Source organism: Cetorhinus maximus, chromosome 11, assembly GCF_964194155.1.
Source record: "Cetorhinus maximus chromosome 11, sCetMax3.hap1.1, whole genome shotgun sequence".
Classification (NCBI taxonomy): Eukaryota; Metazoa; Chordata; class Chondrichthyes; order Lamniformes; family Cetorhinidae; genus Cetorhinus; species Cetorhinus maximus.
This window is the reverse complement of record NC_135889.1, coordinates 84,842,564-84,857,321: the sequence shown is the minus strand read 5'-3', so window position 1 is coordinate 84,857,321 and position 14,758 is coordinate 84,842,564. Positions and strand designations below refer to the sequence as shown.

At 43.3% G+C, this 14,758-nt stretch overlaps 1 protein-coding gene across 2 annotated transcripts in view; it reads left to right on the top strand.

The window, feature by feature from the left end:
• Positions 1-14,758, top strand: part of LOC144686755 (extended synaptotagmin-3-like) — a 130,505-nt gene that overhangs the window by 95,767 nt on the left and 19,980 nt on the right. For both annotated transcript variants that reach the window (XM_078552390.1, XM_078552389.1), the window contains 2 exons: positions 4,866-4,955; positions 10,094-10,174. In XM_078552390.1, the coding sequence (XP_078408516.1) occupies positions 4,866-4,955; positions 10,094-10,174 (171 nt within the window). The remainder of the gene's footprint in view (positions 1-4,865; positions 4,956-10,093; positions 10,175-14,758) is intronic.

The window sequence follows — 14,758 nt, the reverse complement described above, 5'->3', positions numbered from 1 at the left end:
CAGTGATTGAATTTTACATCCAGTTTGAAAGAGAGGAGAGTGGATCTAAGACTAAGGCAGAGGTAGATAGATTCTTGTTAGGCAAGGGAATCAAAGGTTATCGGGGTTAGATGGAAATGTGGAAATCGAAACACCATAAGATCAGCCATGATCTTATTGAATGGCAGAGCAGGCTCGAGGGGCCGAATGGTCCACTCATGTTCCTATTTCTTATGTTCTTACTAGTATTTTAAACTTAAATAAGGGCAACTATGTGGGCATGAAAGCTGAGCTAGCTGAAGTGAACTGGGATACTAGGCTAGAGGATAGATCAATAGAGAAGCAGTGGCAGACATTTAAGGGGATATTTCAGAATATTCAGAATAAGTACATTATTACTATAAGGGGAGGACCCACCATCTGTGGTTAAGTAAAGAAGCTAAGGAAAGCATCAAACTTAAGGAAAAAGCATACAACTGTGCAAAGATGAGTGGCAGGTCAGAGGACTGGTCAGAATATAAAGAACAGCAGAAAATGACTAAAATGTTAATCAGGAGAAAGAAATTAGAGTATGAGAGGAAGTTGGCTATAAATGTAAAATGGATAACAAGAGCTGCTTCAGGTATTTAAGAAGGGAAAGAGTAAGTAAAGTGAGGGTTGCTCCTCTACAGTGTGAGAGTGGGGAGTTAATGGGAGATAATAAGGAAATGGCGGATGAAATGAACAAATATTTTGCTTCTGACTTCACTATAGAGGGTACAAAAAACATTCCAGTAATAGCTATAAATCAATAAGTGGAAGGGAGAGGGGAACTTGGTGAAATTACAATCACTAGGGAAGCCTTACTGAGCAAACTGTTGGAGCTGCGGGCTGACAAGTCTCCGGGTCCTGATGGACTTCACCCTAGGGTCTTTGAAAGAGATGGTTAACGAGGTAGTCGGTGCTTTGGTGTTAATTTTCCAAAATTCCACATTCTGGAAAGGTTCCATTAGATTGGAAAGTAGCAAATCTAACCCCTCTATTCAAGAATGGAGGGAGGCAGAAAACAGGAAACTATAGGCCAGTTAGCTTGACGTCTGTCGTGGGGAAGGTGCTAGAATCAATCATTAAGGACGTTATAGCTGGGCACTTGGAAAAACTCAAGGTAATCGGGAAGAGTCAGCATGGTTTTGTGAAAAGGAAATGATGTTTAACCAATTTACTGGAGTCCTTTGAAGGAGTAACTTGAATCATGGATAAAGGGGAGCCTGTAGACGTACTGTACTTGATTTTCAGATGGCATTTGATAAGGCACCACATCAAAGGTTATTGTAGAACATAAAAGCTCATGGTATAGAGGGTAACATATTAGCATGAATAGAAGATTGGCTGGTTGGCTGGCTGGCAGAAAACGGAGACTATGCACAAATAGGTTGTTTTCTGATTGGCAGGATGTATTGACTGGATCCTGCAGGGATCTGTGCTGAGGCCTCAACTTTTTGCAGTTTACATCAATGACTTAGATGAGTGGAACAAAGGCATGGTAGCTAAACTTGCAGATGACAAAAAGATAGGTAGGAAAATATATTGTGAAGAGGATATAAGAAGGTTGCAGATGTATATAGGTTGAGTGAGTGGGCAAAAATCTGGCAGATGGAGTATAATATAGGAAAATGTGAAGTTGTTCACTTTGGCAGGAAGAACAAAAAAAAGTGTTACTTAAATGGAGAAAGACTGCAGAATTCCGAGGTGGAGAGGGGTTTAGGTGTTCTAGTGCATGAGTCACAAAAAGTTAGTGTGCAGGTACAACAAGTAATTAAGAAAGTTAATGGAATGCTGTCCTTTATTATGAGAGGAACTGAACATAAAAGTAAGGATGTTATGCTTCAGCCGTACAGGGCTTTGGTGAGACCACATTGTGAATACTATGTGAAGTTTTCGTCTCCTTATTTAACAAAGGATGTAAATGCATTAGAGGCGGTTCAGAGGAGGCTTAGTAGTTTGATACCTGGAATGATTGGGTTGTCTTGAGAATAGGTTGGATAGGCTGGGCTTGTTTCCACTGGAGTTTGGAAGAGTGAGGGGTGACTTGATTGAAGTATACAAGTTCCTGTACGGTCTTGACTAGGTGGATGCGGAAATGATGTTTCCTCTTGTGGGTGAGTCTAGAACTAGGGGGCACTGTTTTAAAATTAGGGGTCACCCTTTTAGGACAGAGATGAGGAGAAATTTTTTCTCTGAGGGTTATGCGACTTTGGAATTCTCCGCAGTAGAAGGCGGTGGAGGCAGGGTCATTGAAAATCTTTAAGACGGCAGTAGAAAGATTCTTGTCAGGCAAGGGAATCAAAATTTATCGGGGGAAGATGGGAATGTGGAATTAGAGATACAAACAGATCAGCCACGAACTCCCGGCGTCACCGCGCCACATTTAAATTTTCAAGTAGGCGGGGAGATCAGCAAAATCAGCTGTGTGCCCACCGACCTGTCAATGGCCAATTGAGGCCATTGACAGGGTCATTAAAATAATTAATGGACCTGCCCATCCAACCTTAAGGTTGGCGGACAGGCAGGGAGCCCTGGTGGGCATTAGAAAAAGCATGAAACCTCATCCATGGGCGGGATGGGGTTTCATGTAGGTTTTTAAAAATTTAATTAGTGTTTTTAAAAGTTATGGACACGACCTAACTCATGTGACAGTGTCACATGAGAGGACATGTCAGGGAATTTTTTTTTTCTATTTTTAATATTTTTCAATGTGCAGCCGATCTCCCTGAGGCAGCACTTTGCCTCAGGGAGATGAGTGTGCTCTTTCGTGCGCATGCGCGAAAGAGCACGCTCTCGGGTTTAGGGATTCCCCCCGCACGCACAGGGAACACATTGCGCTTCCGTGCAGACGTCACACTGGGCGGGCCTTAATTGGCCTGCCCACATAAAATGGCACGCCCCCGATTGGGGGCACCGATCTGAGGCGCACCTCCATGCGCCCGCTCTTCAACTTCCCTGCCGATGGGGGGAAAATTCTGCCCTATATGTTTCAATCAAATCAGCTCTTGCTCTTCTAAACTCCAGTGGATATAGGCCTAGCCTGTCCAACCTTTCCCCATAAGACAATCTACCCAATCCAGATATTAGTTTAGTAAACCTTCTCTAAACTGATTCCAACGCATTTACATCCTTCCTTAAATAAGGAAACCAGTACTGTACATGGCACTTAAGGTTTGGTCTCATTAATGCCCTGTATAACTGAAGCATAGCCTCCCTACTTTTGTTTCAATTCCCCTCACAATAAATGATAACATTCTATTAGCTTTCCTACTTACTTGCTGTACCTGCATACTAGCATTTTGCGATTCATGCACGAAGACCCCTAGATCTACTGCATCTCAGAACTCTGCAAGTTCTTGCCATTTAGATAATATGCATCTTTATTTTTCCTTCCAAAATGGACAATTTCCCACTTTCCCACATTATACTCCATTTGCAGGTCTTTGCCCACTCACTGAACCTAACTATATTCCTTTGCAACCTCCTTTTGTCCTCTTCACATCTTATTATCCTACCTATCTTTGTGCCATCAGCAAATTTATCAACCCTACATTCGGTCCCTTCATCCAAGTCATTTATATAAATTATATAAAGTTGAGGCTCCAGCACTGATTCCTGTGGCACAGCACTCATTACATCTTGCTAACTAGAAAAAGACCCATTTATGCCTCCTTATTGCATTGGAAGCAGTTCAGGGAAGGTTCACTAAGCTGATTCTTGGGCATAAGGGATTGTCTTATGAGGAAAGATTGAAAAGGTTGGGCCTATGCTCACTGGAGTGATCTCATTGGTGATCTTATTGAAACACATAAGATTCTGAGTGGGGGTTGACAGGTAGATACTGGGAGGATGTTTCCTTTTGTTGGGGAATCTAAAACTAGGGGACACAGTTTAAAAATAATGGATCTCCCATTTAAGACTGAGATGAGGAGGAATTTATTCTGTCAGGTATTCATTAGTGTTTGGAATTCTCTTCTACAGAGCCCAGTGGAGGCTGGGTCATTGAATGTATTCAAGCCTGAGCTAGACAGATTTTTGATTGACAAAGGACTTGAGTGTTATGGGACAGGAGCGTGGAGTTAAGACCACAACCAGATCAGCCTGGATCTTATTGAATGGTGGAGCAGGCTCGATGGACCCTTTGGCCTACTCCTCCTCCTCATTTCTTATGATCTTATGATCAAAATACTCCTTGGCTGCATTGTAAAATAAGATAAAATAAAACAAGTTACCTTGCTCAGAAGTGTATAAATTCATTGCCAGGAGTTTTGCATTATCCTACTGCAACTTTCCATCTGATTTCTCTTTTTTTGTGGCATTGACTATTAGCAAGGATCTGAGGGAGCAATTTTAAGCTGGTAAAATGGAACTATGTGGAGCTACTTGGCAGAGTGGTTAATATTAACGTTCCCATTTAGTTAAATTCAAGACTCTTCATCAATGTTGATCTTATAATGTTTTCCTCAGACATGTCTGTTAGATGAATAGAAATCTCTTACCTTTATTTTCTAGAGTCTGGATGTGGACTGTTTGCAAATAATAATGGAAGCAGGATAGTATTTTTGAATCATACTGACATTTAAAACAGTTCTTCATGAATAATTTGACACTAAAATATTGTAAAACTAACTTCTCTTCATTACTTGTAAGGAAGAAAAATTAATCAATTTCCTTTGAAACTTGCCAAAAGAGAACCATTTACATATGATTGTACTGATATGTTAGGGTCAAGGATCAGATTATTGATCGCATGAATGAGAGTTAGTCTATCTTTAATGCAGATTCATTATATGCCATTTCACAGTTTCATTGTACTGTGTCCTGTAGCCATTGCCATAACTCAAACATTTTGCCTGTTACAGTGGTTTCCTCTGAACGATGTGGAACATGGAAAAGTACAACTAAAGCTTGAATGGCTATCCTTGGTCACTGATCTAGAACAAGAACCCACGGTATGTTTCAAACAGCATGGACATGAATTGACACAATGGAGATTTGTGTGTACAAAATGACAAACATCATTATCAAAAAAAGTATCGTGTACAGTGCACATTTTCTTTAATTGTCGCAGCTACTTTTTGGAATATTTTTCCTGTCACACTTCTGTAGGGTGGCCGAGTTGTGCTATTAATGATAGATTGATCTGCAGACACTTCTTGGGTGGAAACTTTAAGTTTATTTACAACATACTCAGCAGCAACATGCATTCAATTCCAACTCTAACTCTACACGGCCTGCTGAGGAAGCCTGCGCTACTCACCTATTGGTTACTATAGATCATGTGATCTTGCCTAACAAGTATTATTCTTAAAGGTATATTACACTAAATAAAACCATAATTACTACATTCCTTCCCCTTAAACTCATCTATATATATTATATTTACAAGTACATATTTTTCAAGACATCATAATATTTACACTTGATAAGGGATTTACAAGTTCAGTCTTTCAGGTGGTTTCCTGGTACATGTGGAACATCGCAACTCCACAACTTCAGATTCGTTGTCAGGAACCTCCTTTTCCGGAGTTGCTTCGGTGCTTCGTGTGGGCACTTGCAGTTCTGTATCCTCAACTCTTACAGGCACATCAAACATTTCAGTCCTGGGTTGAGTAGCCTCAACATGAAACACAGACCTGGTCATGATCACTGGTGGAACCAAATCTTGGTGATTTGGCTCTCTCTTCCTAAATAGTCCACATATTTAAAAATGATCTAGCCTTCCACCTCCACGTGGTAAGATAGAGGTCCAGTCACCACACTTATTTCACCCGGTAACCACTTTGGTCCTTCCCTGAAGTTTTTTATGTATACCGGCTGTCCTACAGTAAATTTCCTCTTCTGATTATGCCAGCCGTGTTTGGTTTTCTGGTTTCCCTGACTCCTTTCCAACTTCCTCTCTAAATTCGACATTATTAAACTCAATCTCATCCTGAGATAGCGTTTCAACAATAACGCTGCAGGTGTGATACCTGTTGTTGTGTGAGGGGTAGTCCTGTAATGAAAAAAAGTGTGCTAACTTGGTTGCCAAGGAATCACTAGTCAGATTTATCATGCCTGGCCTGAACGCTTGAACATCCCTTTCAGCCAGTACGTTTGAGGAATGTTGGTATGGTGCAGTTTTCACATGAGTGATACCATTGGGGCAGATAAACCATTGAAACTCAGCACTTGTAAATGCCGTGCCATTATCGGAAACGACTACTGGTAGTCTGTGAATGGCAAAACTCTGGCATAGTTTCTCAGTTGTAGCGGCCAACCTTGGTGACTTCACCTCATTTATGTCCAACCATTCTGAATGTGTATCAACAATGAGCAGAAGTATCGTTCTCAGGAAAGGTCCAACGTAGTCAATGTGTAACCGCACCCAGGGTCTACCTGGCTACTCTCATAGGTGTAATGGAGCTGTCGCTGGTAGCTTTTGCAGTTGCTGACATTGCACACAGTGCTTCACTAAACTCTCAATTTCACCATCCATCCCAAGCCACCATAGATGGCTGCATGCTATGGTCTTCATTTGGCAAATTCCTGGATGGGCACTGTGTAGTTCAATTAAAAATGGCTCCCTTCCCTTTGGAGGAACTATCACTTATGCACCCCACAATAAGATGCCGTCTTGGCTGGTTATTTCATGTCTTTGGTTGAAGTACAGTTTCATTTCATCAGATACAGGCTCCTGTGACCAACCATGTAGCACTTGATCTCGTGCTTGAGTTAGGACTGGGTCCCAACTTGTCCTGTCTCTGATCTGTCAAGTACGTACCAGCGACAGTAAAACAAGTTCCTGTGGAACTGGGACATGCTCATCATTTTCTTATAAAGGCAAACGACTGAGGGCACCGGATTTGTGATTTGATTGCCAGGCCGATGTATGAAAGTGTATTGGTTTGCTACCAGAATTAAAGCCCATCGTTGTATTCTTGCTGAGACTATGGGTGACCTAGCCTAGTCCTGACTAAACATTCTTCGCAATGGTTTGTGGTCTGAAATGATTGTAAAATGAGGGCCGTGTATGTACTGGTGAAATTTCTTGACACCAAAGATGATGGACAGGCCTTCTCTTTCTATCTGTGAGTATCCCTTTCCCACTGTGGTGAGTGTTCTTGATACATATCCTATTGGCCGTTCCGTGCCATTGTCCATCCGATGAGAGAGCACTGCTCCCACTCCGTAGGGAGATGCGTCACATGTCAGCACCAATTCTTTTGTTTAGTCATATTGCACTATTAGATTGGACAAGTGCAACAATTGTGTTTCACCTTTATGAAAGCTTCTTTTTGGGGCACCTCTCAAGGCCAACGTTGGTTCTTTTTGAATAGAGAATGCAGGGGGGGCAGCTCTGTAGACAAATTGGGTAAGGACCGCCCATAATAGTTTATCATTCCTTGGAATGATTTGAGCTCTGAGGTGTTCTTTTGCGCAGGTACCTCTCTTATGGCTCTCTCATTCTCCTCAACTTGGTGGGGGCCCTGTGAATCTACCCGGTGACCCAAATAGATTACCTTCTTCGCTTGGAACGTGCACTTTTTTTTTAAATGCACTCCAGCTTGCAAGAAACGTTTTAAGACTTCTTCTAAGTTTGCCAGATGCTCTTTTTCAGTGAATTCTGTCACTAATTCATCGTCTAAATAGACTACAGCCTGGGGCAGCCCCTGCAGTAAGCTTTCCATTGTGCTCTGAAAGATGGCACAAGCGGAGGAGACACCAAAAGGCAAATGTGTAAATTGGTACAACTCTTTGTGGGTATTAATGTAACAAATTCCCGGGAGGCATTATCCAACTCTAATTGTTGAGAAGCACGACTCATGTTAAACTTTGTGTACATTGTCCCTCCTCCAACTTGACATACAGGTCTTCGATTTTTGGAATCGGGTGCCTGTCTAGTTTAGCGACATTATTAACCGTCAGTTTGTAGTCTCCACAAATTCAGATGCTTTGGTCGGGTTTAAGGGTGGGGACTATGGGTGCTGCCCATTTTGAGAACCGAACAGGTTGTATAACGTCCAGTTTCTCTAGTCTGTTCAGATCAATGTCAACTTTTTCTCGCAGGGCTTATAGTACCAGTCTCACCTTCATGAAGCAAGGGGTTGCTTCCAGAGCCACATGAACCTTGGCCTGCAGGCCCTGGATTTTCCTTAGTTTGTCCTTAAAGAGGATGGCGTTCTTTCTAAGTAGCTCTGGTAGCCCAATTGCTCTCAAATGGAGAATTTCAGCCCATTCTAACTTAATCTCCTTTAACCAATTTTGCCCCAGGAGGCTTGGTTCATCACCTGCTACAACCAAGGGTAGCTTTGCCTATTGGTTTCTATAATGGACAGTTGCTTTGCTTATGCTTTTTACTTGAATGTTTTCACCCATATATATTTAAAGCTTGGCATTTGTTTGTTCTAAACTTAATTGATGTTCACCATTATTCAAGTATCCAAAGGTATGTTCCCCAGTTACTGCATTGGAAGCTCCCATGTCCACTTCTATTCTAACAGGTTTGCCATTTACTTTCACTGTGACAAATGTTGGTTCCATCTTTCCAACTTTCAGATAAAACAATGAATAAATGTCTGAATTTGTTGTTTCAGGCTCTTCTACACTGTAGATTTCATTGGGCTGCTTCGTTTGTTTACAAGCCTGCTTGAATCTTTCCTTGCATTGTCTCATCATATGTCCATTTCTATGACGATAGTAGCATTTGATTTGTTTTAAACTGCCAATCACTAAAAGACTGTTTCCACCTCCATTAAAATTATTCTTTGATTTCGCTGCTAAGTTATTTTTCTTAATTTTTTGGCAAGGGGGCCTGCTTCTCGGCAGAGTTTTGCTTTCTCGCACCTCTTTCGGTTGAGGTTTTCCGCCCAATGTGGAGGACGGTGCCATTTTGCGCAGCCTGTATTGCTTTCGAATCTCTTACTGTGCTTTCCATGGCCAGCACTATCTCCAGTGCCTTCTTGAAATCCAGATTCACTTCAGACAATAATCTTTTCTGAATAGAGTCCTCTTTCACACCACAAATTAAACGATCTCTGAGCATATCGTTCAGAGTCATATCAAACTCTCAATGTTCTATTAACTGCTTCAAGTTTGCCATGTAGCATGCAATTGTCTCATCCAGGGCTCTATTTCGCGAATTAAACCTGAACCTCTGCATCATGACTGAGGGCTTTGGTTGAAAGTGACCTTTCACGAGGTCCACCAATTCATCAAAATTCTTCTGAGGCACTGGGTGCCTTCAAACGTCGAATCAGACTGTAGGTTTTGCTCCCACAAGTACTCAAGAGGGTTGCTCACCTCTTCCCCTGTAATCTCATTCGCTTGAAAAAAGAACATGAGGCATTCTATATATTGAGACCAATCATCTGTGGCAGGCTCAAAAGGATCAATTCTCACAAATTGTGGCTTTTTGAGAGGGGATAACTTGTTCAATTCTAACAGAGCTTGCTACTTACAATCACTGGGCAAGGTACAGTGCCAATTTCTTTTTAACTTGATTTCTTCTGTTCAATCCTGTTTTATCCTCATCGCCAGTTTGTTTCAGGGTGGCCGAGTTGTGCTATTAGTGATAGAGTTGATCTGCAGACACTTCTTGGGTGGAAACTTTAAATTTATTTACAATATACTCAGCAGTAACTGCATGTGTACTTTCAACTCCAACTCTATCTCTACACTGCCAGCTGAAGTAGCCCACGCTACTCTCCTATTGGTTACTACAGATCATGTGATCTTGCCTAACAAGTATAATTCTTAAAGGTACATTACACACTAAATAAAACCATAATTACTACAACTTGATAACACCCCTGATGTTATAAAACAGCATGTCCTCCTTCTCACTGAGAGTCACATGGCAATTCACTAATATTCCTTAAAAACACAGAGCACAGAGAAAACCTTCCCCAATATTAAAATAACACTGCATGAAATACTCTGAAAATTGACAATTCAAAGTAAATGTTAAAATCATATTTAAACTACTAAATGTGATAGATTAGATCAAAATTGAAAAATGCATTCATAGTTTCAAACTTGCATGTTAGAGGAATAAGGCCATAAAGTCATATGAAAGAGAAAAAAGCTACTTTTTTCCTCTAATTTACAGGAATATACAATGAAGCAGACTCTTCCAGGCCAATCAAATGCATTGCTGGTGGTTTATTTGGATAGTGCATATCATCTGCCTGTAAGTAAACGATAATATATTTTACCCAAATGTGATTTAATTTGTGGAACAATTTATTTTATCTTCTGAAATAGTCATTTAACATTATAGCAATTACTCTAGTTTCTTACAAGTGATGAGAGTACTTTACATAAGTAAATAAGTAACGTCATCTTTAGAGATTAATGACCATAATATGCAATATATGATTAAATGCAACTTGGTAATCAACACCACGAGAACCACAGCTAAAATATATTATAGAGCCTGCTGAAAAATGAATTATGCAGGCCATTATTAACATGTAAATTGACCAAAATTTTTTGGCAAGGAAGCGATACTCTGAATTGCGAATTGCCATGATTTGCACTGTTCCTTTAGTAGCTTTGTGAAAGCGGTATCTTGCCCTTAACCTCCCTGTACCTTTCTTGAAGTTGCTGCATCTGCTCATTTTGTCTGTTACACTTGCCACAGAAATCTAGTAATTATTAATGTAAGTACCCTTTTAACAATGTGCTAATTGTTAATGACTGCCAATGAACCTCTCTTGCCAAGTAAGTAAACAATTATAAATTTGGCATCTCATTTCTTCAGATTGTGAATAGTTTTAGGAAACTTAAAATATTACTTTTTTGTCCTTGCATTTTTTTCTGTATCTCTCTGTTCTCTCTCTCTTAATCTAACTTTTCTTTTCCCTCTGGTATTTTTCTTCCTGTATGCAATTTCATATTGAATTCACCCTCTTTCTCATCTTCCCTCTGATTATTTCTAACTGCTTTAATCTCATTGGTTAAGGAGATACACTATCCCATTATTCACCAAGATTCCCGATAGCCCCTTGCCTTCAGAGTGTCATTATCCACTTGCACAAATTTTTAAAACCTTAACTTACAGGCTGGGATTTTCCGTGCCCGCTGATGTTGGGCGTGTTCGGTGGTGTGAGCGGACAATGTGGCACAAACGGTTTCACGACGGCATGATACCAGTTTGCGATCATTCGCTTAGCCCGCCAATGGCGGTCCGCGTTCTCTGCCATCGGATGTCTCATTATAATACATCAGCATATCATTATTAGGCCCGCCCGCCAGAATTATCCCCTGGATCATCTGCCCACGTCGGCGGGAAAACACGCTGGCGTAGCACACGTCTTGACAACTATGACATGCAGAAGTCGGGACTTACCCGACAGGGCCTTGCTCACATTGCGGACATCCGAGGAGCAGAAGATGCTGGAGCCCAACACCAACAGCACACTGGAGGAATGTCCATGGCATGCTGGGTGGATTTTCATGGATATGGCTCTGCTGCAAAGCAGCTCACAGAAGTTGGATAGTCATCGTTGATGCTCACAACGGATGATGGTCAAGGGGGTGAGAGGAAGGGCTAGAATCGGCTGGGAATGGAAGAGGTGTCGGTGTGGGGGTGAGGCTGGGAGTGGGGGGGGATGAAAGTGTCAGGATGGGGTGAGGTTGGGAGTGGGAGGATGGGGTGAGGTTGGGAGGGAATGAAGATGTCAGGGTGGGGTGAAGTTGGGAGGGGATGAACATGTCAGGATGGGGTGGCATTGGGAGGGAGGAATGAAGGTGTTGGGAGGGGGAGGGAGAGATGGGGGAGAAGAGGTAGGTGTAAGGGGAGGGGAAGGTGTCTAGAGGAAGCAAGGGGTGTGGAGAGGGGATGGTGTCCGGGGGAAGAAGTAAGAGTGGAAGAAGGAGTCAGGAAGGGGGTAGGAGTAAGGCTGGAGGAAGGACTCTGAGGGGGGAGGGGCTGGGTAGTGAAAGAGGTAAGGGTGGAGGAAGGAGCCAGGAAAGGGGGAGGACTAAGGGAGGGAGGAGTCCGGGGTGGGGGTGGGAGGACTAGAGGGGCGAGGAGAAGGGGTTCTGGTGGGGGGGGGGCGAGCGGGGGGGTGTTCCAGGGAAAGGGATGTGAAGGGGTGGGAGGGATGCGAAAGGAGGAAGGGGTGCAGAGGGGGCAAGGGGTGAGGCGGAGGAGGGGATATGCAGGTGAATGTGCACCGGAAGGGCTAGATAGGTCCATGTCTGCCTCCTGAGGAGCGACCTGAGGGTGGGCATGATATGGAGCAAGGGTGAGAATGACCAAGGGCAGAGTGAGGCCATAGGGTGGGAGGGTGAGGGTTCGACAATAGCAAAAGAAGGGAGCGCGAAGGTGGTTGGTCGGGACCCAGAGGCAGACACAGACCCTGGGGTGGGAAGGAGGAGGTCAGGGAGGTAAATGTGGATGGGGGTGGGATTTTCTGGAAGGAAGGAAACGTGCATGTTCACCTGAACATTCCCAAAGGAAAAGGGTTGGGGCTAGTAGGTACAGAGGGGAGGTGGAATGTGATGCCAGAGAAGTCAACTGTGATGGGGGAAAAGAAATGGGTGACTGAGGGTAAAGGACAAGGGGGTGAAAGTAAAATCGAATCAGCACTATTCTGTCCAGAAAGGAAATGAAATGAGAGTCGTGGTGGGCGAGTTTGACTCTGCTTTTGACTCTGCTGCCATGCACTACTTATCTATACCTAGGTTCACAGGGAGCTCTGTCAGCTCCAATGGACAACTGAAAGAGAACCCCAGCAGGCAGCATTCAAAATGCTCAGCACCTTGAGAGGAGTGTGAAAATTGATGGATCCGCATGGATGGGAGAGTGCTTGCACGAGGCTACAAAAGACCCTACCCCACACACGCTCTTCCATCCAGAATCACTTGGGCCGGCTGCTCCGTCTGCAGTGACCGGTCTTCCGGGCTGCTTATTTTCACCTCTCCACTAGAGGAGGAGTCCTCTTGGCTGCAGATGAGGACGTGGATGGAGCTGAGAGACTGGCTGGCTGAGGGTGTTGGTCCCTTGGCAGAGCTCCCTGTGAACCTAGGTATAGATAAGTAGTGCATGGCAGCAGAGTCAAAAGCAGGAGAGAAAGCACTCAGTTGCATTGAGGGAGGGGTGACGTGATGCAGGATCCTCAGGTGGGTGTTTACTGTCGCCGTAGGCAGTGTCCACATCCTCGCCAGCCGGCACGAAGGCACACTCCTCAAAGTGAGTGAAGGGCCTAATGTGTGCCACTCCACCCCTGGTCTGGGACCTCTCCCTGCTGATGTGAGCAGGCTTCTCCTGCGTAAAAACAAATGGAGAGAGCGTGAGCAGGACACATGGCAGTGCATGGAATGTTTGTGTGGTGGGTGGCACCATGAGCAGGAATGAGGACATGAGCTTGAGAGGACATGAGCCTGATGAAGATGTGAGGGTGTGTGAGAGAGGTTGAGGTGTGAGATCCTTGTGGATGTGTGATGGGTTTGTGAATGTGAGTTGAGAGTGATGAGAAGAATGTGTTACCCTGGCGGAACGGATGAGACCATTCATCCTGAGGTGGCACTGGGTGGCTGTCCTCTTTTGCAGGGCATTGGCACTGACCACCGCTGCCGCCACCTCCCAAGCCTTGTTTGTAACGCCTATCCTGCAGCCAGAAGACATCGTGGCGGGCCTTCACAGCATCCAAAATGTGTTCCAGTGATGTGTCGCTAAACCTGGGGGCTGCGGTCTTTTTGCCTGTCGTGGACATCTTCCCTGCAGTAGTCATGGCCTGGAAGCACTGAGAGGTGTGCTGGACTTTAGATATGGTGGCCGGCATGATGAAGTGGCAAGGTGATGGCGGGCGGGCGAATGAGAGCCCACCCACCATGGAAATGGCATGTTTCCCGGGAGTGCATAAATAATGTGGCTGGCTTGGAACGATATGGCATGAAAAGTCACCATTGCGGCAGTAGGTAAAACATCATTTTACCCGCCCACTACAGCACTTAGTGCAAATCTGGGACGTTTCTGCCCGCAATTGCAAGCCTAAATAACAGGGCACACTGCAGCAAAATCTGACCCAATATTTTAAAAAACCAAACTTGCAAGGAATGAACAATGAATTAAAAGTAAGGAACTGAGAAAGGATTGTTGAACACTATCCCATTGAGAAAAAAACTGTTAAGTCCAGGATGTAAGAAAAGTATTTCCATAAACAAAGTTATGGATGTCAATTAAGGTGAGAATGGAAAGATACACATTTTGTATTCTTCCAAGGTAAAGGAAGAGTATGCAGAGAAAAGTATATTAATTGGTTAAAATGGATCCACAAGAAACTTATGGATGAGAAAGGCAATTCAGTCCATCTTAATTCATTCATCCAGAAGAACTTACACTCCTTCCCCTCTGTTGCTACATTTAGCTATTTCTTAAATTATTCCAGAGCTTTCACCCTCACCCAGAAATCTATTCCAAGTGTTCCCCATCCTCTGCGTAAGGAAGAACCATCTGATATTAGTCCAGAAGTTATATTTAACATGTCTTAACCTGTGACCCTTGTCCTACCTCCACTGTTTAAATTAAAGTAGCATTTCAGATGAACATTTTTTGTATGATTTTGCTATCTTCTGTACTTCTATAGAGTCAGCTTTCTCTCCTTGCTGGAAAGCCCAAGTCTCTCCAGTTTTCCTCATAATTCAAATGCCCGACACTTGGGATGCGGCTGTGTCATTTTTGTGTACTTTGTAAATTGTTGTTTGGTTCCTCGGTGAATTTGTAAAACATAGTCTAACTGGAAACTTATGAAAGTAATTTATTTTT